Source organism: Lissotriton helveticus, chromosome 10 (genome assembly GCF_964261635.1).
Source record: "Lissotriton helveticus chromosome 10, aLisHel1.1, whole genome shotgun sequence".
Classification (NCBI taxonomy): domain Eukaryota; kingdom Metazoa; phylum Chordata; class Amphibia; order Caudata; family Salamandridae; genus Lissotriton; species Lissotriton helveticus.
In genome coordinates, this window is record NC_136071.1 from 278,630,583 (window position 1) to 278,657,576 (window position 26,994).

At 47.6% G+C, this 26,994-nt stretch overlaps 1 protein-coding gene across 1 annotated transcript in view; it reads left to right on the forward strand.

Annotated features, from left to right (window-relative positions):
* The window catches only part of HIGD1A (HIG1 hypoxia inducible domain family member 1A), a 35,947-nt gene extending 9,304 nt beyond the window's left edge, over positions 1-26,643 (forward strand). The window contains exons 2-4 of the mRNA XM_078665308.1: positions 3,849-3,956; positions 5,218-5,352; positions 25,517-26,643. Coding sequence (XP_078521434.1) covers positions 3,854-3,956; positions 5,218-5,352; positions 25,517-25,566 — 288 coding nt within the window. The 5' untranslated portion in view covers positions 3,849-3,853 and the 3' untranslated portion in view covers positions 25,567-26,643. The remainder of the gene's footprint in view (positions 1-3,848; positions 3,957-5,217; positions 5,353-25,516) is intronic.
* Positions 26,644-26,994: the final 351 nt, after the last annotated feature.

Genomic DNA, 26,994 nt, shown 5'->3' on the forward strand with positions numbered 1-26,994 from the left:
GAGATTGAGCAGTAGTCCATGAAGACATTTTGTGTTCGTTAAATGTGTACAGTTCCTCCTCGTGATGTCACTGTTGTATGTTTTTGAGAGTTGCTCGCACTGGTGCTCTGCTCTGCACAGGTTCTGTGTAACAGGGATAGTGGCAGCTGACTATTTAATACTCGTTTTTTCGTTGAGAATATGCAATGTATGCAAAGGGCAAAATGATTGGTTCTGGCAAAACTTGTTTATATCTAAAGTTCATATCTAAAGTTCAATCTGAACCTGCAGGAATACCTAAGTTTTATATTTACCCGTAGAAAGGATGAAAATGTGGTAAGGGGTTTCGAAGCATGTACAAATTGACGCTTTAGAAAACAGTAATAAGTGGGGGGGGGGGAAATCACAGGATCTCACTCAGACAAAGTGAAAATATGTTAATGCATATTGTCATGGGGTGATCTTTGTGTCAGCTCTATTTCCAGAGGAAGTGATGAGCTGTAGTAGGAGCAGGCCACAAGCTGGAGCTTAAAATTGAGTTTTTGTAGGCCAGGGGTGCCCTCGTCCTTAATGAAGGCCTGGTTCAGCAATGGCCTTTGTACATTTGTAAGGTAGTCTTACTCTTGAAGTCTCCACCCCACAGCTGTCAGAGGTTGGTTGCTGGAGTAGTTTTGTATTACACTGCTGCCCTATTGAATTTCAACCAATACTTTTGTTTGTTTTTAAGAAGTTAAGCAGAAGAACATTAAATCGTGAATTCGGCAAAGGAAGGGAGGGAGCTAGCACCTTAGGCTTTGACAACATGTTTTGGTACATTGGACAATGCAAGGAAGCAATACTGTATCTGCTGATACTGGCACTGGAGGAGCTTGATAGTTTATATTTACCCAACTACTCCCCAAGGACATGAACACTTGCTTCCTTAGCTTTTCAATCGTACATACCTTCTTATCAATGGATGGAGTTTACGTTAGGCTGCATAGGCTTGTCTCTAGGGATCATATGAAGATTCTTGAGAAGATATTGTAACAATGATGTTGGTGGACAATGTATTTTTTAATTTTACAGAGTTTTATATAGCACAAACTTGACCCGAACCGGGTATCAGAGCGCTTTACATAGCACCAGTTGCGTTACATGAGGACACGTTCATTAGTATTTTTTTTGTTCGGCACGGGGAAATTAGGTGATTTGCCCAGAATCATAGGATGTTCAGCGTCATTGCCACGACTCGAACCCGGTTCCCCAGATTCGAGGTCGACCGCCCTAGCCGTTGGCCAACTCCTCTTTCCAGTGTAGATGTTCTGGCCATTCAGAAGAGGAGTGGCTAAACTAAGGTCCTCCCCAGGGGGTGCAGTATGAGCAGCCTGCAGTTTGTGGGAAATAAAGTTTCTGGGAGACCATAGTATCTACACATGGGACTAGTTGTAAGGAAGATGAACAGACGTTTGTTTACTTATTTTTAATGGATTTTATAACACTCTGCAGAGCATCATCCCTTTAAGGAAAAGGGCCAAGAGAGACAATTGGTTAGTTTGGGAAACATACTTGCTATTTCTTACCACAAGATACATTCCACCCAGGTTAAGATGAGCAAATTGCACATAGCTGGTGTCACCAAAAGTGGTTCCACAAAAAGGAAGGCATGATATAGCACAACTAATTATTTATTTCAGCAGTTCGCTGTCTTTCATCTAGATATTCCAATATGCCCATAACCTACCTTCAGATAGAAATATCAAATGGCTTCTAAAGAATTGTGTTAAAACATGTTTACTCCTTATTAAGGTTGCCATTTGCCCCTGGCTGTGTTTTTTTTTATTTGCCGACCAACATATGGCATATAATTGAGAAAAAAACAATGGGGCCTTCAATATCCTTTTTTTTTGGTGGGTGGGGGGGGGGGGTCTTTGGTATTTTACTATCATGTTCAATGTGCATATCTCCACACATTTTCAGTACCCTCTTACCACACTAATCCAAGATTACTAGAACACCTCTAGCCATGATACTCAATAGAAAAACACTTAGGTTATATTTTGATATGCCTGGGTTAACACCCAAATGGAGAAGACAAAAGTACACTTTGTCTAGGAGGACAACTCTGTAACCAAAGAAAAGAAAATTGTTAACAACCATAAGAATATAGCAGTGAAGATAAGAACTGTGGGGCATATTACCAAGCAATAGCGATAATTATCGCTATTGCTTGGTTAGAGACAAAAATTTACCGCAGAGCTGCGGCGATTTTTATCGCAGATAAACCTTGGTATTACCAAGAATTATCGCAAATGCGATAAAAAACGGCCGCAATGCATGAATATCGCTGAAAAGTCAGCGATATTCATGCATTACCGAGCTAATGCTCTTAGCCATGTTATCCACCTCCCATTGGATAACATGGCTAAGAACTGCTCAGGGTAGGTGTTAGCTTTTGGAGATATTCGCGCTTAGCGCGAATATCTCCAAAAGTTGGTAATAGGAGATAGCGATGTTAGCGACTGTTTCCAGTCGCTAACATCTTGGCACGCCCACTTTGCATGTCATTAGTTATAAATATCACTGACATGCAAAGTGGGGCCCAAGATGGTCGCTATCTCCTACTAGCTATCGCTAATTGGTGTTAGCGACAGCTAGGTAATAGGGAGATAATTTTATCTCCGCTTTCTTGGCTTTTAAAGCCAAAAAAGCGGAGATAAACCCCCATTGATAATATGACCCTGTGTCCCCATCCATAACTCACTATCTCTGGTCAACGAGTAAGGGCAGATGGATGATATAAATACATATGAGTGATGCTGTTTGGGTTTATTTCATGGCAATTTTATTGTTTGCAGATAACACTGTTTACTCTTGGATAGATGGTACCCTTCCATCACTATCTGCTAAGTGGTATATATTTGATTATTTAGTATCCACAAATAGTGAGACCAGACTCCCCTCCCCCTCTTTTTTTTTTTTTTATAAAACAAACTGACCATACATCAGTTAAAGTAGGAGGTCTCCAGCATTTTCTGAAATAAGAGCTTCTCAAGGTCAATCAAAACCATTGAGGGCTACTAATATTAGAGTTTTAATAGTGACCGCATCAGACAAGATTGCATGGTGACCATGTGCACGATTACCAGTCGTGATCCCCTCAGTGGATTAGGCAGGGTTGCTAGCAGTAATATACAGAAAATCCTTTGTCAGTTTGGAATGCATCTATATGGGTGGGTAATACATAACAGCCATAGTGGCAATGCTCCTGGCACTAAATTAAGAATATTCGTATTACATTCCCCATATGCTTCACAATGTATCAGCTGTAAATATATTTTAAAATTCAACCATTTCCCCCCCAAACATCACCAGATGAGTTCTAAAAAGATACACATTTTCCTCTTGTATACACACTTTGGTATACATAGTTATTCAACCAAGCAAAACCTTCTAATTTAGTAGGCCACTGTGCACAGGAGAGCTACTTACAGGTAGCTGGAGAGCTACCAGTAGCTCACGTCATTAAATACATAAAACCTCCTGCCATGTAGTTGCTTCCACAGATGCACAGGCTTTGCCATTTCAAAGAATCAAATCTGTGTACCGTCTGTTACACAACACTGTGTGATCCTGGAACACAAAAAAGACAAAAATGAAACGGAGAAAATGTAGTAATGGCTAATAATGTTAAAAGAAATTACCAGTTGGCATCAGTTTTGCTAGGTTATAGTATAGGAAATTTGCTTGGAAATACCTTCATAAATTACCTCAGCACCCTTATCAAACCAGGCATCGCAAAAATGAAATATCCACATTTTTTGTGGTTCCTATCAACTTAGCTACATTTTAAATTGTTGACGACTTCCTTTTGCAACCCCTCCATGCAGCCAAGATGACATCCAGCACAGAGAGTGTTCTTCCCACCTATGAAGAAGCAGACTCACAGACATCAAAATTCATGAGGAAATCCAAAGAGTCTCCTTTTGTTCCAATCGGTAAGTTTAGTTTCTTACCTCACCCATTATTCCGTGATCTGATTGTGTAACAGGGAAACGTAAATAATTGCACATGAAAAGATTGTGAAATCGATTGAAATACTGAAGCTGATTCAAAGTTGCTGAACAAGGAAGTGCATTTACTATTACTTCATAAACACTCTTGCGTGATATTTCCGCAAATGTAACTTTGGAAATAAATTGTGTTGAATTTGCGTAGTGATACATTGCATGATCCTTCACTGTATGTAATAAGGGGATTGCTTCCTCTTGTATCAATCTGGAAGCTTTCCTTAGTGCATACTGTTGACCTTGTTCTCAGTTCAGGACATGTACACATGATTCACAGCACCTATTCCGAACTGTAGGTGTGTCCAGGAAACCGAAGGTGTAAGGAGGTTACAGCATTTTGAAAAGGAAGGGAGAGACTGGGGCTTTCCTACATTCAATGGTGCATTGTTGCAGTATTTGTCAATGAAAATAATTACTTTAAGAAAAGGTACTTCATGCTGCAGTTTATTGAAAAGCTATGCATGGATTACTGGTGGATTCATGTTGTTCCCAAGAAGGAAAAAAAAAACATTTTTGACTACTTGTTATAACTACTTGCTTCCGACTAAGGTTGCTCTATCATAAGAGAAAGTCCATACGGCTTCTGCTAAGACAGTTGATGGGTAATGCAATATTAATTTCTTTTGCAATTGACAGCTCTCCTAATCTGTGGTTATAGTAACAGTTTGCTCGCTATTGTATGAGCAGAGATTTTGCAATGCCTGATGCAGAGCAATCCTTTTTAATGTTCTCATTGTTAGTACAGCATGTACCGATTATCATTCTTAGTCTCCCTTGATAAAGTTGAGCTCTTTTCTCTTTATCAGCAGTACTTGCACGTGTTCGACTCTCTTGGGCTTTGCACCAGCTGTTTAACAAAAGTGTCTGAAAGATGCACCCAGATGGAAGTGAAGTGTTGAAAAAGATCTGTAAAACATATATGCCTTATAAGCATATATCTGGTCCTCATTCGTGGAATGTGATTTTTTTAAACTATGGAACAATTTAAAGGTGATCTGGGGGAGTCCAAAATATCATCACTTGACTTCATTGGACTTGTAACTTTTGCACACTATTTTGCTTTTAGCTGCGCATATAGATACAAGCTTATGACAGAATATCTCCAATTCACCCTACCCATTCACGGTCTACTTTAGGTTATGATCAGGTTGGGAATTTATGTTTGTTTGTTTTTTAACTTACTTTTTAGGGATGGCCGGATTTGCCGCAGTTGTAGCATTTGGACTGTACAAATTGAAGAGCAGAGGGAATACTAAAATGTCTGTCCACCTGATTCATATGCGCGTGGGAGCCCAGGGCTTTGTTGTAGGAGCAATGACATGTGGTAGGTATTTGTGAATGTAACATCTTTCCTGTGTTTACCACAGTTCTTATTTACTTAGATATAGTTTGTAGAGAATAACAGTTTGTGTCTGACATTTAAATATTACTGTGCGCTGTGACTATATTTAGTTTCATGCCTAGTAAGTTTTTAGGTCTCGGAGAGGCATGGGCTTTAGCAGCGAAGCTTCTGGCCACGCCCTGCGAGAGATATTGTTCTAAAAAGGGTACTGTAAGCCCCGCCCCTCCTTTTCATTGGGTAGCATCAGCGTTTAGGGTAAACGCTGGCTTCCCATTGAAAAGGAGGGTTTCTAGTTGCAGCCCTGTCCGCTTTTTAGAACGTTCCTCCAGACAAGATGGCCTGCTTTCCTTTTGTCGTAAAATTTGTGTGGACAGATCACGGGCCTCTGTTTATGAGGAGAGAGCCTCTGCGGTGAGATCACCGCCTGCCCCTCCTCCTCTCCCGCCCACCCGAGCTCTGCTGCCTCCCGGGCTCGGTACACTGCTTCTTCTTCATTCCTACAGCGGTGAACACTGCCCTTCGCATGCTCTTCCATGCCCCCCCCCCTCCCAGTGGAAACTGGGGCTGTCTGAGTGCTGTCAGCTGGAGACTGCGGCGCATTCCTTCGGGCCTCTGCTATAAACTTAAGAATGGGTCATTGCTAACGGAGCGCGCTGCTGAGGGAGTAGAGCAACACATTTCTGTGCTGAACATTTTTTTTTGTGTTTTTTCCGTGCACTTCACTTCTGTAGCCAGTGCATAGACGAGAACTTACTCCCCTACTTGTGTTTTACAGCGCTCACATGTGTGCACTCCAGCGCCCAGCAGTGAGCTTCAGGGCGCTAGAAGAGCCCGGTGTGGCAGTGACGCACGGGGATGGATGCACCAGGGTGCACCGCCTGTCAGGGGGGCAGGGGCTTCACTGCTGCTAATTAATACTGAACACGTTATCCAAGCATCAATCAATCAATCATAGTATTTGTATAGCGCGCTACTCACCCGGAAGGGTCTCAAGGCGCTTGGGGAAGGGGTCCGCTACTGCTCGAACAGCCAGGTTTTGAGTTGTTTCCTGAAGGCGAGATGGTCCTGTGTCAGCCGGAGGTGGATGGGGAGGGAGTTCCATGTCTTGGCTGCCAGGTAGGAGAAGGATCTTCCTCCGGCGGTGGCTCTTCGGATGCGTGGTACGGCGGCGAGGGCGAGGCTTGTAGAACGTAGCTGGCGGGTGGGCGTGTAGAAGGTCAGGCGGTCGTTGAGGTACTTGGGGCCCATGTCGCGGAGAGACTTGTGTGCGTGGGTAAGGAGCCTGAACGTGATCCTTTTGCTGACGGGGAGCCAGTGCAGGTCCCTCAGGTGGCCGGAGATGTGGCTGCGTCGGGGGATGTCCAAGATGAGTCGGCGGAGGCGTTCTGTATGCGCTGGAGTCTTTTCTGTAGCTTGGCTGTGGTTCCCGCGTAGAGGATGTTCCCGTAGTCCAGTCGGCTGGTGACGAGTGCCTGGGTGACCGTCTTCCTGGTTTCGGTCGGGATCCAGCGGAAGATCTTTCGGAGCATACGCAGGGTGTTGAAGCACGATGAGGAGACGGCGTTGACTTGTCTGGTCATCGAGAGGGAAGAGTCCAGGATGAAGCCCAGGTTGCGTGCGTGGTCTGTTGGCTTGGGAGCGGTGCCCAGGGCGGGAGGCCACCAGGAGTCGTCCCAGGCGGAGGGCGATGGTCCCAGGATGAGGACTTCCGTCTTGTCTGAGTTCAGTTTCAGGCGGCTGTTCTTCATTCACTCGGCGACGTCTTTCATCCCTTCGTGTAGGCTCGTTCTGGCGGTGGCGGGGTCTCTGGTGAGGGAGAGGATCAGTTGGGTGTCGTCGGCGTAGGAGATGATGTTGAGGTTGTGTTGGCGTGCGATGGCTGCAAGAGGTCTCATGTAGACGTTGAAGAGGGTTGGGCTGAGCGAAGATCCTTGCAGTAAGCCGCAGATGACTTCGGTGGCCTCGGATCGAGAACGGGGGAGGCGGACTCTTTGCGTTCTTCCGGCGAGGAACGAGATGATCCACTCCAGTGCCTTTTCTTGGATACCGATGTTGCTGAGGCGTTGAACTAGGGTGCGGTGGCAGACGGTGTCGAACACTGCAGAGAGGTCCAGGAGGATGAGGGCCGCTGTTTCCCCATTGTCGAGCAGGGCTCGGATGTCGTCGGTGGCTGCGATGAGGGCGGTCTCGGTGCTGTGGTTGGCTCGGAAGCCGGACTTGCGAGGGTCGAGGGATCCGTTCGTCTCGAGGAAGGCTGCAAGCTGTCTGTTGACTGTCTTCTCGATGACTTTGGCAGGAAAAGGGAGGAGCGAGATGGGGCGGAAGTTCTTGAGATCGGTGGGGTCCGCTGTTGGTTTCTTCAGTAGGGCGTTGCTCCGTCCCCTGGGTGCACCCTGGCACATGGACTCCATGTCAGGGGCGCGGCTTCCATTGGTGCAGCAGGTGCAGTGGCACCGGGGCCCTGGACTCCAGGAAGCCACCAATCCGGATTATTGTAATTTTTTTTAATCATTCAAACAGCAGCTAGGGCCATTCTCCTTTCTTGCACCGAGGCCCGAGACACTCAGGACACGACACTCCCCATGTGCGGTGATTTTGGTATCTTCCCGCCATGTTCCTGCGCTGAACTCAACTTCGTAATGCTTCATCTGTAGGTGATTAAGTGTCTCTGCGTCGTGGCGCTACACTGGACTGCTACTAACTCGCCTTGTGGGATTATTTATACCAACGTGCGCGGCAGCATAGGACCCCGCTACACTTTTATGCCATTAATAAACTTTACTGCACTACTATATTTAGACGTTTGATGATTTCACAGTTGTAGTGCTACACTGCACTGTAGCGCTTTAGTGGTTTACCTGTCGTGCTTCTCTGCGCTAACACGGATGATATTCAACCCTTTGATGGTTACACAAGTGTACAGTGCTTGAAATTGAGAAACAGAAGTGCAGGTACTCTGAAGCAGAGTACCTCTGCTCGTAACAGAAATGCCAGTACTCTCCCAATAAAAGTATTATTCTCTTGAGAAGTGCAGGTACTCTCAGAGTCAAAATTAAAAAGGTGCCGGTACTCAGTACCTGGGCCTATTTAAAGCACCGGTTACACTGTTGCCCAGCACTGCAGTGGTTAAGCTTGTATTATCCGTCGTGCTTCCTGCGCTATGCTTCTGATATTTAGCTCATTGATGGTAACTACCGTTGTACTGTTGAACAGCGCTGCAGTGGTTCAGCTTGCGCTACCCGTCATGCTATAAAAATGCACTACATAAATTAAAACTAGTGATATGAGCCGCGCACACTCCGTATAAGTACCTCCGGCCCCCATATTTGCGGACAAAGGGTTGAAAGGCTGCAGCGGCCGGCGGAACCTGGGCTGTAGTGTGCGGGGACCCCCCCCCCCCCCCCCCCCCCCCCCGGTGTGTGGACTACCCTGAGGCCCATTGACAAGCCTGGACGTGGCCTACCCTATACAGCCTTGGACATGACCAGGGGCGGAGGAGGCAGTGGGTCCGCCAAACAGGGGCCCATCGATAAATTCACTGGGCCGAGTGGAGGTGCCGGTGCGTCGGGGGGGGCAGGGTGCAGGACTGGACAATGCAGCACTTATGGCGGCGATCACCCAATCCAGGGATATGCTGGACGCCAAGATAGGAGCGGTTGGGGCAGATGTGACCTTGCTGCGCCAGGACCTTCGCAACGCGGTGACCCGCATCACGGAGGCGAAATCCAGACTCTCGACTGTGGAGGATGATGTGGGGACCCTGAAGCAGAAAGTGGTCGCAATGGAGAAGATTCAGAGGGGCCTTGCGCTCCGTGTTGAGGATGCCGAAGGGCGGGCGCGCAGGAACAACCTCCGCTTCGTGGGATTTCCCGAGGGCTGCGAGGACGGGAACATGGAACGCTTCCTGTCCCAGTGGCTAGAAGCCTGGTTACCCCCGGATGCGCTGTCACGGTGCTTTGTGATAGAGCGCGCCCATAGAGCCCTGACGCAGAAACCGCCGACCGGCCCAGACCGGTGATCACTAGGATTCTGAACTTTCACGACAGGGACACCATCTTAAGGGAGGCGAGGGCAAAAGACTCTGTTATGTTCGAAAATCAGAAAATCATGATTTTTCCGGTTTATACGAAGATGGTGCAGCAGCAACGACATTCTTTCATAGCGGCCAAGGCGAAATTATGTGGCTTGAAGCTCCAATATTCGTTACTTTATCCGGCCCGCCTCCGAGTGATTTTCCAATCACGGACCCACTTCTTTGACACCCCGGAGGAGGTCTTCAAGTGGACGGATGAGACAGTGAGGGTCCGGCCACATGCTCAACCGGGCCTGAACCCGGGTGCCTCCAGGAGCGCCTCTCAGAAGCGGGCCGACCAACGTGTCCAGGGAAAGAGACACAGGAGTTCTAGGTCGCGGCAGTGCTCCTCTTCTTACACTGGGGCGCAAGATGGTGCACCTACGGACTCGGACCAATCCAGCAAGGAACATTGAAGGACATTGGAGTGCAAGGTGACCTATTGATGTCATAGATCCTGGCAGTGAGTGGTCGACTGCTATGCCCAGCTGTCCGGATGGTTTGGGACTGGGTACCTTGACCATGTTCGCTCTACATTTTGGTGATGGTGTGGGCTGCGGAGTGGGGTTTGGGGTGCCAGCTTATCGGGGCTATTACCCTCCTTCATAGGCGGGTGTTGGTAAGGGGGGGGTTCCGGGTGGGTAGTTGGGATCCATTAGTATGGTTGGCCTTGGGCGCTCTGTTTTGGGCCCGAGGTTGCCCATGCCGCGACAGATACTTCTGTGTTCTATGAGGTATAGGGGTGGGGGGCGGGGGATGGTGGACGGGCGGTTCTGGGGGGGGGGGGCCGGTTAGTTGTGCACGTGATTTTCATGCCGGGTTAGTGCTGGTGCTCTGTATTCAGGCCTGCTGTTGGATGCTCTTGCTTTGTGTTCCCTGGGATCATGGCTGATGTATTACCCCCGGGACCCCAGGGGGTGTCTATGCGCATATTGAACTGGAATGTCAGGGGAATGTTGGATAAAATTAAGAGGGGTGCCGTCCTGCGATGGGCGAAGAGGGAGGGGGCGGATGTACTGCTCTTGCAAGAAACACATATGATGGGGACGAAAGTACTTAGTCTACAGAGATTTGGCTATCATCAGATTTTTCATGCTGGCTTTTCGAGGGGCTCCAGGGGGGTCGCCATCTTGATCCATAGACGGTTAGCTTATGTTCCTGAGAGACAATGGCTAGACCCACAGGGCCGCTATATTATTGTGAAGGGGATGGTGGGAACGGAGCCTGTGGTGTTTGGGAGTGTCTATGCCCCTCCCCCTCTACAGTGGTCCCTGGCTGAAAGGCTGTTTGTGGTGTGGGCGGAGGTCCCGGAGTCCCTGGCGGTGATGGGTGGAGATTGGAACGCTGTGCTGGATGCGAATGTGGACCGAAGAAGACTGCAGGAGACTCTAGCGGTGGCCGCCCCCTCTCGTTGGCGTGCGATGGTGGACGGTTTGGGCTGGGTTGATACTTGGCGACACTTGCATGCTGCGGCCAGGGAGTATACGTATGTTTCAGCGGAGCATGGCTCCTTTTCACGGCTGGACTGTGTGTTTGTGCCCTGTGTTTCTGAGCAGAGTGCGAGTGGCGGCTATCCTGCCTCTGGGGTTGTCCGACATCTCCCCCAGTGGCCGTAGATGTTGAGTTGTGCAGGAAGAGGCAGCCGTTCCGGTGGCGAATGTCCCCGTGGCATCTTCAACAAGCTGACTATATCCATCATATGAGGGGGGCGATAGCCCACTATTGGCAGGAAAACCTTGGCGGGGAGACAGAGGTGACAATAGCCTGGGAAGCTATGAAGCCTACGTTGCGTGGAGTGGACATAGCGTGGTGCGCGGCGGCTCGCCGTCGACGCAGGGAGGCCATAGTTGCGGCGGCGCGAGTGGAGGTCCTCGAGCGGCGGTGCCAGGGGGAGGGAGGTGGCGAGGCTGTGCGGTTACTCCTGCAGGCGCAGCAGACCTATGCGTCTGTACTGATGGATGAGGCCCGACAGGCTTGGCTAGCCACACGCAGTAGGATTTACCAATGGGGGGACAAGTCGTGCACTATGCTTCATCGACTGTGTCAGAATACCATGCAGCCGGTTCACTGCCTGGGCTCACGGATGATGCTGGAGTTACGGTGACGGATCCGGTGGAACTGGCGGCTAGTTTTGCGCGCTATTATGCGGAACAATATGCACCGCAGGATTGCCTCCCGGCCGATACGGTGGATAAGTTTATTGCTGACCTGCCCCCGAGGGCCGTCTCCGACGAGACGCGGGCAGTATTGGACCTCCCCCTTACGGTGGAGGAACTGGGAGACGCGCTGGCGCAGCTTAACACTGGCAAGGCGCCCGGGCCCAATGGCTTCCCATGCGAATTTTACAAGAAATTCCAGCTTCAGTTGGGGACTCACTACAAGGCGGTCCTGGAGGCTGTGTGTGAGTCTGGTCGGTTGACCACGGATTGGCGACATGCCGAGGTGGTGGTATTTCAGAAACCGGGTAGACCACCTGCTAGACATGATTCGTATCGCCCCATATCATTGCTTAACATAGAGGCTAAGCTACTAGCGAAAGCGCTGGCGAATCGGCTTCTCCCTTACGTGGCAGACCTTGTTCATCCGGACCAAGCAGGCTTCATGCCGAACAGAGCGACACAACACAACATTAGACGGGCACAAACGGCCATAGATGCGATGGGGGCCACGAGTGAGCGCGCTGCCCTGCTCCTGTCGGATATAGATAGGGCGTTCGACTCAGTGAGTTGGGCTTACTTGTTTGCGCTCCTGCCTCGCCTTAACCTGGGCCCGGTCTTTATCTCATATGTTCGGCTGCTGTACACTGACATCACGGCGGCCGTGCGGGTCTCGGGGGCGGTCTCTGCGCGGTTCCCAGTTGGTCGTGGGACCCGTCAGGGCTGCCCGCTGTCCCCGTACCTATTTGCGCTTGCTATGGAACCCTTGGCCTCCTGGGTACGGATTGATGCGCAGCTGCGGGGCTTTAGATGGGACGGGGGACGTTCTGATAGGATTGCCCTATATGCGGACGACGTCCTATTCTTTCTTACGGACCTCGATAGATCGGGCCCGCGGGTGTTAGAAATTATGCGAGTCTTCGGAGAGGTTTCGGGTCTGTACCTTAACCCGCGTAAATCCACTTTGTGGGTGCTGGGTGATGGAGCGTATGCGGGCTCCTGGGCGTCGGCCCTAAGGGTGGCGGTTGGGGGCCTGTTGACCTAGGTGTGTTCTTGTCCGAGTCTGCGTCGATCTCTTGGGAGCGTAATGTGGTGCCGGTCTGAGACAAAGTTCAGTCGGATCTTAAAACGTGGGCCTGGATGCCCCTTACTATTTTTGGTAGGACTGCAATTTTCAAGATGGTTGCGCTTCCGCGCCTTTTGTATCAGCTACAGAATCACCCACATCCGATTACACCCCAGTGGTTTCGGCAAGTTAATTCTGCGCTGGGACGCTTCTTGTGGGCTGGGGGTGCCGCCAGGGTGGCCCTGCGCACCTGTTTTCTGTCCACCTACTGTGGTAGTCTTGCGACATCAGATGTGCTGTCATACTACCAGGCCTCCCACTTGTTGGTTCTGAACGAATGGTGGTACGGAGATAGAGGGGATCCGGCGTACGCCCTGGAGCGCTTGCTGATGGGGGAACCACACCTTACATACGATTCTATACTCGGCCAGACTGCGGTGGCGGCTGCCCCAAGCCACGCAGGTGGTGTTTATGATATGGCGACAAGCGCTGCGCCGCATGGGTTGGTGAGGCAGACTGACGGCTGAGACTCCTTTGTGGAATAATGGGCAACTCCCCGCATTAGCCTCGCTGTCGGGGTTTGGCGGCTGGGATTCCATTGGGATTTCGGCGTTGGGAAGTGTCGTCTCCGGCGCGGCCCTCAAATCGTTTCAGGAGCTTAGAATCGAGTTCCATATGCCCAACACCCAATTTTTTAAATACCTCCAGCTCCGCCATGCGCTTGGACCCAGTTTGGTGGGCTTGGCGGAGCTGCCGGAGTTCAGCCCTCTGGAAGCTAAGGTCTTCATGGGAGACCTTGGCGATAAGAAGGTATCCCGTATCTATCAAACCCATGTCACTCACTGCTCCTCCTCCTCCCTCCTTAGTTGAAGGAAACCTGGGAACGAGATATTGGCCCGCTAGATGAGGATGATTGGAGAGAGGCTTTGGAGTCCCCGCGAGGGACTGCTATCGCGGTGCGCCTGGTTCAATTCAAATATCTACATAGGGCCTACTATACGCGAGAGCGATTGTGGACGGCGGACTTGATTGGGTCCCCGGAGTGTTTGCGGTGTGGTGCTGAAGTGGGTACTCTGCTGCATACTGTATGGTCCTGTTCTGGTCTGACTCGGTTCTGGCGGGGTGTATGGGGCTGTCTATCGGAGGTACTGGGATGGGATCTTCCTCGGACCCATCGCCTGGCCCTTCTCCACATACTGGAGGGTGTTGGGGGAAACGTGTACAAGCGTCACCTGTTGTTGCTGGGCCTTGTCGTGGCCAAGCGAGACTTGGTGCAGGCGTGGAAGAGTGATCGAGCCCCCCCCGCTGAGTGTTTGGAAGGCAGGGATGGACTACTGTATGGGGTTGGAGCGCCCAGTGTGTGAAGCCAGAGGGTGCCCCCGGAAGCATTTTAAGATCTGGAAGAGGTGGGCGGAATATAGAGGTTTGACATTGGATCCCCAAGCGGAACCGGATGAGGAGGTGATTTTGATGGCCGGGCTGCAGGCCTGAGGAGACGCTAGCTCTCTTACTGGATACACACGACTACTGGTAATCGGCTATGGTTACGTGCACGGGGGTGGGGAGGGATAAGGGGTGGGTAGCGGGATCGTTGGGGGGTTCTGGGTGGTGGTGGGGTGGGGTTGTTTCTGATTGGGTTTCCATCGTGCTCCTATATGCTTTGATGTTGTGGCAGGGCTCTCCTGACTGTGGAGGACTGCATATATGCTTTGCCTGAATAATAAAATAAAAATCTTGTTGTGAAAAAAAAAAACTAGTGATATTCACTTGCACCAATACCAAAGCAGCGCGCCAAAAAATCTGCAGGAATCGTTTTAAAGTCTTTTTTGTAATCTTTCCAAAAGCATCCCAGTCACTTCTTCCTGTGTCGGGAACATTGTCCGCTCATCCATCCGCTTCTCCATCCCGCTACTAATCTATCAAAGCACGTGCCTGCCGTTCATCCATTCATTCATCAGCTCACGTGTCCATCCCTCCGTCCGCCCACGTTGCGTGCCCGTGGGAAGAGTCCTTTCAAGCACGCACATGTCCCCCTTTCCTCGTGCGCAGCTCCCCGTCTGTTTTCGCTCTGGATCTAGGGCGTGTAATAATAGAGACAGCACTGAGGGGGCAAGAGGTCTGACAGCTGACGTCACGCTGTTGAATCGGGTCTTTAAACAAACATGCTGCATGATAACCTCGCCACATGGCTGCTTTGATGCACTTGAGGGAGATGAATCAAATTCAACCACTCTTCTAACCCATCAGAACACCCAGGCACTAATCCACCAGCTCATCTATCTACACATGCACCTACCAATCACTCATTCATCCACCCATCTGCCCACTCGTACATTCCTCCACCCGCTCTTCCAGCCACCCACTCATCTGTCAAAGCAGTCGCCCGCCGATCTCATCATCTATCTGTTCCCTCGTCCCTCCCTCTAGCTGCCCACCTACTCATCCACCCACTCATCCATCGTCTCATCCTTCCAGCCACTCATCAATCAAAGCATGTGCCTGCCGTTCATCCATTCATTCATCAGCTCACATGTCCATCCCCACGCTCGCCCACGTTGTGTGCCCGTGGGAAGAGTCCAAGCACGCGCATGTCCCCCATTCCTCGTGCACAGCTCCCCCTCTGTTTTAGCTCTTCTCACGAGATGGGTGGCTCCAGGCCCTCTCACTAATTTGCTGTTTGGGCTGAGACCGCTAGGACTAATAAGGGGACAGGAGGCAGCGGTGGCACGGCCTCTTCATTACTGGGAGTGCCTTGTGCGGTACAGCAGTGCCCTGGGGGCACGCACGCAGACCCCTACCCAGCACTGTGTGCAATACGGCCCCTGGTGTGAGCAGCATCTAGGCACAGACCTAAAACTCTGAGCCACAGAATGGAAAGTGTTGTGGCAGGACATTCAGAACTGCTCGAAGTTCACGCATATGATAGTTATGGCGAGAGGACAGGTATGTGGGAAGCATGGGTGAAGTAATCACAAACATGTGAAACTGTGGGAGATCATGTGCTTCTCTGCCTGTAAATACAGTTCTCATACTCCCATGGATTTAACCATGTATTACTGTTTTATTGCTCAGCAACATATCCGAGACGTTTCGCACAGACCATCAGTATGTCTTTAAGGCTGTGTGAATGCACGCTCTGTAACTTTTGAAACTTTACAGTGCATACGAAACCATCCCTGAGCTCCCTGCCCCGGCAGAATGTTGGATGTCCCCTCTTGGACGGTGGTGTTACTGTGTGGCCATCTGTCACGCATCTGTAGAATGGCTGGACCCTTGAGTACATGGTTTGAAAATAACCACTGTGTCTGTGTGTGTGTGTGTAGACATCGACTGTATTAAATACCCCTCTCAATAGCCCACCTGTAACTCTAGATTGGGTCTGCTGTCCTTGGTGAACCCCTCTCACTGACCGCTTCAGAAGCATTAACAAGCATTTGAAATGCAATAGGTCTCGCATTTGCGAGAGTTTAAGCTACAAGCATTGTAAATAACAATGCCTTTTATTTGTTTTAAAAACCAAAACATTAATAAAAGGCATTCTCATTTACATTGCCAATAGCTCAAACTCGCGTAAATGCGAGACCTATTGCATTGCAAATGCTTGTTTTGGAGAGGCACCTAGAGATGTGGGTGCCCTTTGGCTATTAGAATTGGCTTCACGTGTGACCAGTTCTTGCATGGCTGTGCTTCTCGTGGGCCAACATTCAATACCTCTGCAGTGGAGCCTCTTTCCTTTAATTTCATCATCACCAAATACTTTATTTGGGCTATCGCCCATAAAAGTACTTAAACGGGTACAATACATAAAACATGTTAATAAAACATTGTTCAGTTCACCAATAAACATAAATATGGAATATAATACATAACATTATCTAGTTGCCCCCTAAAGTTTGTCAATTATAATCAATCTTGTTAAAAAGTACATTTTTTTAAAACATTATTTAAAACAAGATAAGAACCTCGTACTTCAGGACTCCATAAGGCTCCATAGGAGCCTACAAAGAACATAGAGCCAACCTATCCCTACAAACCAAAGTGATGCAACACAGAAAATTCTCAACAAGATGAGGAAAATACCCATCAGTCACCATACGGATCCGCCCTTCATCATTTGGGATTTTATCCGTACCACCCGTCTGAGAAGCTCGGTGCCACACTAAGAGGTCAACCCGGTGGTAAGGGGGTTCCTCAAAAGATAATGGCAGTGACAGTGTGGTAGACCACTCGATGTTGGTAAGTGGCCCTAGATATGGGACTGGGGTGTGCAGTGCTGGAAAAAGTGATAGAGTGAAAGAAACCAATAAAACAGTGTATTTAAAATTGGTTTGAATAGGCACTTGAAAAAAGGTTTATTCGGTGTTTGCCTAACATACCAAAAGTATAAAATCAATACAACCTAAGGCCGTCTCATAAGGTAGACTGCTCTAGGTCAGGATAGGTCAACTAGTTTCTGCAATACTGGGACTGTTGTTCCCTTGCATTCATCAGGACCAATATAGATAAAAACTACTGCACCAAGTGGATTAAAAATAAAGTGACGGGTGACACCAGGATAACAGTACAAGTGCAAAAAGTCACCTGAACGCTCCCGATGCCCTTACAGTCTGTGTTGATCACTGAGGAGAAAGAGAAGGGTTAGGTATAGCTAACATCATTAAATGGGCTGACCAGAAGGTCCATTTTATATGGATCAAACGTTACATCACACTCACAGTGTTGACATATAGGCACTTAGTACTAATATGGCCTGATTTATAAGTTATTCGGAAAGACATTTTCGTAAGCCAAATATATCACAATCCTTACCTAGATCTGTAAGGTTGACTGACCTCACCCCACCTGGCAGCGGCTCAGGGGAAGATGAAGCACCGCTCTATAAAACATGTAAAAAACACGTAAAAAACACAACGCACACAGCAAGGACTGAGCACTTCTTCTATACAATGGCCGACAGGAAATGGTGTCTGTATCTTTACAAAATGAATATTCATGGTATCCATCATTCACGGAGCCAGGACTCTATTTAAAGCCTGCTGCCGTTTGTTGGAAAAACGCGAAATGGCGTGAATAAGAGCAGTAGACACAGGGCCTGAGCTCTGTTAAGAGCTAGATACCGTGTGTTTGAAAGAGCGCAGCAAAGCGCGTAAGACAGCGACAGGCTTCTCCTACCTCTCCGTCGGTACTCCGTGCCGGCGTCCTGGCCGACTGGGGAGGTAACGAGAGGCGAAGTGGCAGGTGTATATAAGCCGCGCTCCTATTGGTCGCCAGGTCACGTGGGGCGACTAACAGACCTGTGAGCATGGTGCAAATTTAGACGAGCCCATGACCTCATAGGCTGTTGCACTGTAGGTCGTGAGAGCTCATTGGCCGATCCAGCGTTAGGTCGTCATGGTAACGCGGGTCTAAGGCCAGTGTAAACACAACACGAACAGAAACCAGAGGGGAGAGAGAACTACGGAATTACATAAAGGTAGTCTAATTTTTATTAAAAGCGGGGAAGAACTGGCTTGCAGTTACTGTCGCCTGCTCAGGCGCTCAGAAAGGAGCTTGACACGCGGGTCACTGGGGCTAAAGCTAGCCGCTGATACAGCTAGCGAGGCATGCCTGATACCTAAGGCTGTTGTACACAAAGAGATTACCTAGGCACAGTGAACCATAGATATAGCTGGGATCAATATAGTATGGTCATATTAATCGGGACAAAGTCCCAGGTAGGGTCACATAGTGATCAGGATGGACACATCCAGCAAAGTGCTGTAACTCAGCCCTACTAGCGACATTCGAAGGGGAGAGAAATGAGATGACGACAAGCCTTTCATTCATCATTTTAAGCCAATGATACAACTAAAGACATGTGGGCTGAAACGGTGGGGCCCTGCACTGTTATTGTAGGCAGAATCATAAAGTGGACCAGGGAATATCATCGTTCAGGCCCCCTCTGTGTGTCTTCAATTTCAGCACCCATCTTTGCTCTTTTTTCAGCAGGTACCTCGTCACATCAGCTGTGTGTTTCGGGATAAATGGTTGCTCCAAGACAGTCCATTCGAAATCAGTGGCTAGGTGCTTAGCTTCAAGAAAGTGAGCAGTTAACTTAGTGGCTTGTCTGGCACACCTGATGGTACTCTTGTGCTCAGATATCCGTATGCGGACCTTCCGGGTAGTCATGCCCACATACTTGTACCCACATGGGCAAGTAATCAGATAGATCACATGATCACTGCTACAACTAGTGAATTTTGTTTGTTTCCACGGTCTGGCCGTGCCGATATCTATCTCCAGTGATTTCTTTGTTTGTGCACAAGCCTGGCAATTGCCGCAGGGATGGTGTCCCTGGACGGGGGGAAGGTTCCAGAGTGAGCCTACCGCCCTAGGCGGTTTTTCACGTGGCCTCGTGTGCACCAGTCTATCTCTTAGATTCGGGCCCCTCTTAAAAGACACCAAAGGACGAGAGAGTGTTAGGCTTCCAGAGTTCAAAATAGGCCAGTGTTTCTTAACCATACTTTGAATGTTGTTAGAAAGACTCCCAAAGGTCTGGACAAAGGTGAGGCGTTCTAAATCAGGCTTCGGAGGTCTGGGTTCCAACAAGGCCTCACGATTATTGTTCATTGCCCTTTTCAAAGACCTTTTAACAAGTTTTGGGGGGTATTTCCGGGCCACCAGTTGCATACTTAGATCCCTCGAATGTTTTTTGAAGGCTGTTGTCGTGGAACAGTTCCTCTGAACCCGTAAAAATTGGCTGAAGGGTAAACTCTCTTTCAATGCTCTAGGATGGTTGCTATCAAATAGCAGCAGAGAGTTCCTTGCAGTGGGCTTCCTATAGAGCTCTGATCGTAGGCCTTCCGGGCCAGCAGTGATCAATAAATCCAGGAAAGCTAGTTGGTGGTGCCCGATTTCAATGGTGAACTTGAGATGGTTGTTTCTCCCATTCAACCACCCCAGAAATTCAAGGCAACTAGCGCTTGACCCTCTCCACACTACGAAGATATCGTCGATATACCTTTTCTAGGTCATAAGGTTATCGACAAAAGGGTTCTCATTATTCAATACGTGACTCTGTTCAAATGAATGAACATATAGGTTAGCCAAGCTGGGGGCGTAAACGCTCCCCATGCTGGTCCCCGATGTTTGTAAGTACACCTGTTCCTCGAATTGAAAGAAGTTTTGTTTCATGGCCATGGTGGCACAAGCCATTATGAATCGGACGGGAGTAATGCTGTCTAATTCCCTGGACTCCAGAAGTTGGTACACTACGTCCAATGTCTCATCCTGGGGGATGGAGGTATAGAGTGCCTCCACGTCAAAAGACACTAGGAGGTCCCTCTCTGTGTCGAATTCGATGTTAGGTAGTAGTCTCAACAAATCAGTGGTATCCTTAAGATAAGTGGGCATTTCTTGCACCATTGGTCTCAGGAAATGATCCACAAAGGTGGAGAGGGGTTCCAAGGCTGATCCTATCCCCGAAATGATCGGGCGCCCGGGGGGCGGTCGTTGCTCTTTATGAACCTTGGGTAAGGTGTAAAAGTAGGGCATTTTTGGGAGTTCCGTGCACAAGTAAAGGGCTTCGGCTGGTGTAATCCATCCCTCTGACGATGCTTCTTCAACCATGGTTTTGATGTCCCGTTTCAAGTCTTCTGTTGGATCATGATTCACAGGAGTGTAGGCATGCCGAGTACTGAGTTGTCTAAGGCACTCAGCTCGGTAGACTTCAGTGTCCAGGAGGACAATTGAGCCGCCTTTGTCCGCTGGCTTTATAGTTAACTCCTTATTTTCTGTCAGGGATTTCAGTGCCAAATGGTGTGACTTAGGCAGATTCTGGAAAGTCTTATGTTTGGTGCTGAAGAGCTCATCCAACTCCTTCTCCACTGCTTGTTCATAGGCTAACACCTGTGGAGGCATCAGATGAGTGGGGGGAGTGAAGGTTGATTTGCATTTCAATCCGGTATTTGTATCAACCTCATTCTGTGTTGAGGCTTCTTTCCCAGCAAAGAAAAAGTGTAGTCTAATCTTCCTGAGGAATCTGGCCACCTCCAAACGAGTTTCGAACTCATCGTTCTGATGGGTCGGCACGAAGCCCAGTCCTTTGTTCAGGGCCTCCTCCTCAATTGGGGTTAGGATATGTTTGCTCAGGTTCATGACTATACTGGAGCTGCACTGCTCTGGCCCGCCTCTTTGTTCTTGGACGAATTGCTCCTCAGGGTCCTCCCTTCTGTTGACGTTGGGGGGGGGGCTGAAATGAACCTGAGGCTGTGGGTTCCCTCTCCTCTTGCCTCGGGATCTGCCCCGGCCAAACCCTAAAAAAGGCTGCCCGTTAAAGTTGTTTGAGGGGAAGTTCCCAGGGAAATTAGTCATGGGTGGTCCCATAGGTTGTTGAAAAGGGCCCGGTTGTTGTGGAGGATAGAAAGGTGGCATGCCACCAAAGTGCCAAGGGGTGGGTGGCCACCATTGTTGTTGCTGGTTGCCTTTCCAGTTATTTTTGAAATTCCGTTTGCCTTGCCCACGCCCTCGTGTGTTAGAAAAATCACTACTAGTGTCGCTCCCTGAGGTGTTATCACCCGAACTGGATGTGCTGTAGGATGATCCCTTTCTGCGACCATTAGCTCCGAACTCTGGGGGAGTATAAGTGTCGCTTGAATAGGGGTATACTCTCAAATTTAAATTTATCAAGATCTTTCCTGAATTTGTCCATCTTGACCGCCAAGGTGTGCTCCCTGAAATCTCTATTGTTTTTATTAGAGTCATCTAGGTTTTTGCTGAAGATTTTGGAAGATATAGTAGTCTTGATCTTAGACTCAAGAATTGGAATTTCTATGAGCAATGTATCAGCTATGCGTTTGGAGGTTTGGATGATCAGAATCAACCAGTCCCTGGTGCATCTCCAAGCGATAAGGGCCCAGTTTTTTAAAAACTCCTTATCACTTAAGAACAGCCTAGGTGCGTTAGTCACTATAAGTCCTGTGGGGGCGCAGTCACTGCGCAAATATTGAGCCATAATGGTGCCATGGAGGGCTGTCCTCGTATGTGATTTTTTTAAACCTAGTAATTTCCCCCACTCGTCCTCGCTCAGACTAACGACAGAGGTAGAAGACTCCATCAAGTCAGGGTGTTCAGCAAGAGCTGCTAACAGGTCTTCATCTGAAAACGATAAACCAGGATTCTCGGCCATAACTAGGAAGGTGCGCTGTCTGAAGTGTGCACAGTGTTCTAGAGTCACAAGAAAAGTTCAAAACAGAAGTGTGATGTACTCTTGCTACGAAATCAATTAATCGTAGAAAAAAGGTCCGCAGTTAAAAAACTGCACTGAAACAACAAAAACACTACGGTAGGGGGGGACCTAGGGGAAGTTTACAGACCTCGCTCTGGGTACAATCCCCAAAAGGCATATAAACAACAAAAGGTACCAGAGGGTCTCGAAGGGTGTGCCCACAAAGAACATAGAGCAAACCTATCCCTACAAACCAAAGTGATGCAACACAGAAAATTCTCAACAAGATGAGGAAAATACCCATCAGTCACCATACGGATCCGCCCTTCATCATTTGGGATTTTATCCGTACCACCCGTCTGAGAAGCTCGGTGCCACACTAAGAGGTCAACCCGGTGGTAAGGGGGTTCCTCAAAAGATAATGGCAGTGACAGTGTGGTAGACCACTCGATGTTGGTAAGTGGCCCTAGATATGGGACTGGGGTGTGCAGTGCTGGAAAAAGTGATAGAGTGAAAGAAACCAATAAAACAGTGTATTTAAAATTGGTTTGAATAGGCACTTGAAAAAAGGTTTATTCGGTGTTTGCCTAACATACCAAAAGTATAAAATCAATACAACCTAAGGCCGTCTCATAAGGTAGACTGCTCTAGGTCAGGATAGGTCAACTAGTTTCTGCAATACTGGGACTGTTGTTCCCTTGCATTCATCAGGACCAATATAGATAAAAACTACTGCACCAAGTGGATTAAAAATAAAGTGACGGGTGACACCAGGATAACAGTACAAGTGCAAAAAGTCACCTGAACGCTCCCGATGCCCTTACAGTCTGTGTTGATCACTGAGGAGAAAGAGAAGGGTTAGGTATAGCTAACATCATTAAATGGGCTGACCAGAAGGTCCATTTTATATGGATCAAACGTTACATCACACTCACAGTGTTGACATATAGGCACTTAGTACTAATATGGCCTGATTTATAAGTTATTCGGAAAGACATTTTCGTAAGCCAAATATATCACAATCCTTACTTAGATCTGTAAGGTTGACTGACCTCACCCCACCTGGCAGCGGCTCAGGGGAAGATGAAGCACCGCTCTATAAAACATGTAAAAAACACGTAAAAAACACAACGCACACAGCAAGGACTGAGCACTTCTTCTATACAATGGCCGACAGGAAATGGTGTCTGTATCTTTACAAAATGAATATTCATGGTATCCATCATTCACGGAGCCAGGACTCTATTTAAAGCCTGCTGCCGTTTGTTGGAAAAACGCGAAATGGCGTGAATAAGAGCAGTAGACACAGGGCCTGAGCTCTGTTAAGAGCTAGATACCGTGTGTTTGAAAGAGCGCAGCAAAGCGCGTAAGACAGCGACAGGCTTCTCCTACCTCTCCGTCGAGGTAGGAGAAGCCTGTCGCTGTCTTACGCGCTTTGCTGCGCTCTTTCAGACACACGGTATCTAGCTCTTAACAGAGCTCAGGCCCTGTGTCTACTGCTCTTATTCACGCCATTTCACGTTTTTCCAACAAACGGCAGCAGGCTTTAAATAGAGTCCTGGCTCCGTGAATGATGGATACCATGAATATTCATTTTGTAAAGATACAGACACCATTTCCTGTCGGCCATTGTATAGAAGAAGTGCTCAGTCCTTGCTGTGTGCGTTGTGTTTTTTACGTGTTTTTTACATGTTTTATAGAGCGGTGCTTCATCTTCCCCTGAGCCGCTGCCAGGTGGGGTGAGGTCAGTCAACCTTACAGATCTAGGTAAGGATTGTGATATATTTGGCTTACGAAAATGTCTTTCCGAATAACTTATAAATCAGGCCATATTAGTACTAAGTGCCTATATGTCAACACTGTGAGTGTGATGTAACGTTTGATCCATATAAAATGGACCTTCTGGTCAGCCCATTTAATGATGTTAGCTATACCTAACCCTTCTCTTTCTCCTCAGTGATCAACACAGACTGTAAGGGCATCGGGAGCGTTCAGGTGACTTTTTGCACTTGTACTGTTATCCTGGTGTCACCCGTCACTTTATTTTTAATCCACTTGGTGCAGTAGTTTTTATCTATATTGGTCCTGATGAATGCAAGGGAACAACAGTCCCAGTATTGCAGAAACTAGTTGACCTATCCTGACCTAGAGCAGTCTACCTTATGAGACGGCCTTAGGTTGTATTGATTTTATACTTTTGGTATGTTAGGCAAACACCGAATAAACCTTTTTTCAAGTGCCTATTCAAACCAATTTTAAATACACTGTTTTATTGGTTTCTTTCACTCTATCACTTTTTCCAGCACTGCACACCCCAGTCCCATATCTAGGGCCACTTACCAACATCGAGTGGTCTACCACACTGTCACTGCCATTATCTTTTGAGGAACCCCCTTACCACCGGGTTGACCTCTTAGTGTGGCACCGAGCTTCTCAGACGGGTGGTACGGATAAAATCCCAAATGATGAAGGGCGGATCCGTATGGTGACTGATGGGTATTTTCCTCATCTTGTTGAGAATTTTCTGTGTTGCATCACTTTGGTTTGTAGGGATAGGTTGGCTCTATGTTCTTTGTGGGCACACCCTTCGAGACCCTCTGGTACCTTTTGTTGTTTATATGCCTTTTGGGGATTGTACCCAGAGCGAGGTCTGTAAACTTCCCCTAGGTCCCCCCCTACCGTAGTGTTTTTGTTGTTCCATAGGAGCCTAAACATAGGAAAGATAAATGGACCAGCTGTGTTGGTCATTCGATAGCCTTACTTCTGAGAGACCAACTCCAGTGTATTAATTTTGATACTACACAGGCAACTGCCTGCAGAGATTCTGTGCATAGGAGCCGTATGGCAACCTCAATGTTTTGACAGCCCAGTTGCCTGCATATAGGTATGATTCAGGTTGTCCTAGGGCGGGTGTAATCCGGACAGAAAAAGATAAAGTGCACTAATGATTCCTCAGCTTGTTGACAAACTGGGCATACATTACTTTTTACATTTGGGTGACTCTATTTTGCAAGTAAGGGCATTAGAGGTAAAGTGCCATAGCGAAATTTAAGAAAGAGGGTCTTTGCAGGTAATGGGTTAATAAAGTCCAAAAAAGGCTCCCATTGGGTGTTTGGGCTTAAAATCTAAGAAATGTGAACCCTCCGTTACATTCAGAAATTCTCTGTAGTGGACATGGGCACAATATGCATCAGTTAGGGCAGACCTAGACGAATGTGTCACGGTAGCCGAGGAGGACCAATACTCCCCTAGATCAATTTATATCAGCAGGTTTTGGACATAAGATAGCCATTTAATTTTGGCACAACCAGCCATTGAGGTCATCTCCTCCAGGGCTCCCCTTTAATTTAACAGCAATGGGTCAGGTGAAATGTCATTGGAGAATCGCCACCAATGTAAATTGTGAATTTTTTTTGTTTTTGACCAAAGCGTCTCATGAGCCAGGGGTTATTGTTGGAAACTATAGGCTTTCTTTAAATGTGTATATTATTACGGGCCTAGGATAAACTTAATGTACATGTTCTGTTGGAGATTAACGTTTCCAGTGCTTATAGGTTGCACCTCTTATAGAACACTACATGATGTACTTTATTGTTTAAATTGTCTTGCATCTTATGAAAGTTAAAATATTTTCTTCTTCCTTCCAGGTGTTCTCTACTCTATGTACCGGGAATACTGGGCTAAGCCTAAGGAGTAGATACATCGACTGAGGATCATACCATAGTGTTAGACCCCACACTGAAGCGACTTGTCTTTCACACCCTTGATGGAATAGTGATTTTACTGTAAAGATGGAAACCTACACCTGTTCTGTGTGCCTTCACTAAAAAGTGTTTACCGTTCTAGTCAAGACGATGTATTTTTAGAAGTGATGCATTGTTTTTTTACTAGGGATTGTAAATCGAACGTCCTTTTTTGTTTTAAAACATGGTGTGTGAGTCTCTGTGGCCTGTTGCATTTCTCTCACACTCTCCCAACCCCTTCACTCACTTTGTGAAGTCATACGTATATCATGTCATATGTATTTGCTCTGACGTTATGATCCTGCTTAAATATGTTTTGGTGACTAAATGTTAAGCTGTCATATTGCACATTTTATATCAAACGTATGAATTTGCTTGAATAGAGTATATTGCATTTGCCGTGGAAAAGTAAGTAGATACGTTTTTGAATAGGAATCAAATCAATGACCTTTTATTATTTAATGCCTAGCTTTTTTTAACTGTTGCTTAATTCCCATTCAGAAAATAGAATTACATTCCATGGTAATGCATAAATGTTGGTTTGCACTTCTTAATATGATATATTTATAGAATTAAACCTTTACGGAAGTACTATAAATGGATATTTTCTTTTTTGCACATTTCTCACATGCCCTCTTTATGGCACAATTCCTCGAGCCTTCAAATACAAGTGGTTTGAAGGACATGATGGACATGGCAACTTGTGGTCATTAGCAGCTAGTCTTCCAGTCGCAATGGGCTTCTTGTAAAGGAAAGATGGATGCAATGCCCATCAGTTCGGGAAAGAGATGGACACTACATTGGAGCAAGTCATTTCCAGACAACTGGCAGTGATGAATGTGGATCTGGCCTTCAAGTTCTTTTGCCAATGGACTTATAATTGAGGGTGCTCTGTGCCACCACTGCAGCGGGACAGTGCGACAAATAAGGGTCAGCGGTGATCTAAATATGAACTCCGGGTAGCTGCTTAACATCATGTGATATTGCAAACAACAGTGGCTATAGAATACAGAAATAAAGTACGAAAATCACTTATCTGTTCTATAATCCTTCCTTATCTCTGGAAAGCATTGGGTCGGCCCAGTGACAAAGCGAGAGAGACCTAGGGTGCTTTACACTGACTTGCTTCCTTAAATGTTTTTTGAGCTCCTAAAAATTAAAACTAAATATATAATTTTAAAAAACATTGCTTTATCAGAAAATTATTACGAATACTCAGGCTGCCAGATAAGGACTCAATAAAGGGGCAATTCTGTGCTAAATAAAATATTATTGGACAACCCAAACTACTTAGATTACCTTCAAAACTGATGTGAAAAGGTTTTGTGGGGTAGAGGGGATTCTTCTTGAGAGGAGGCATTAACGTGGCCCAGGGAAGTGGC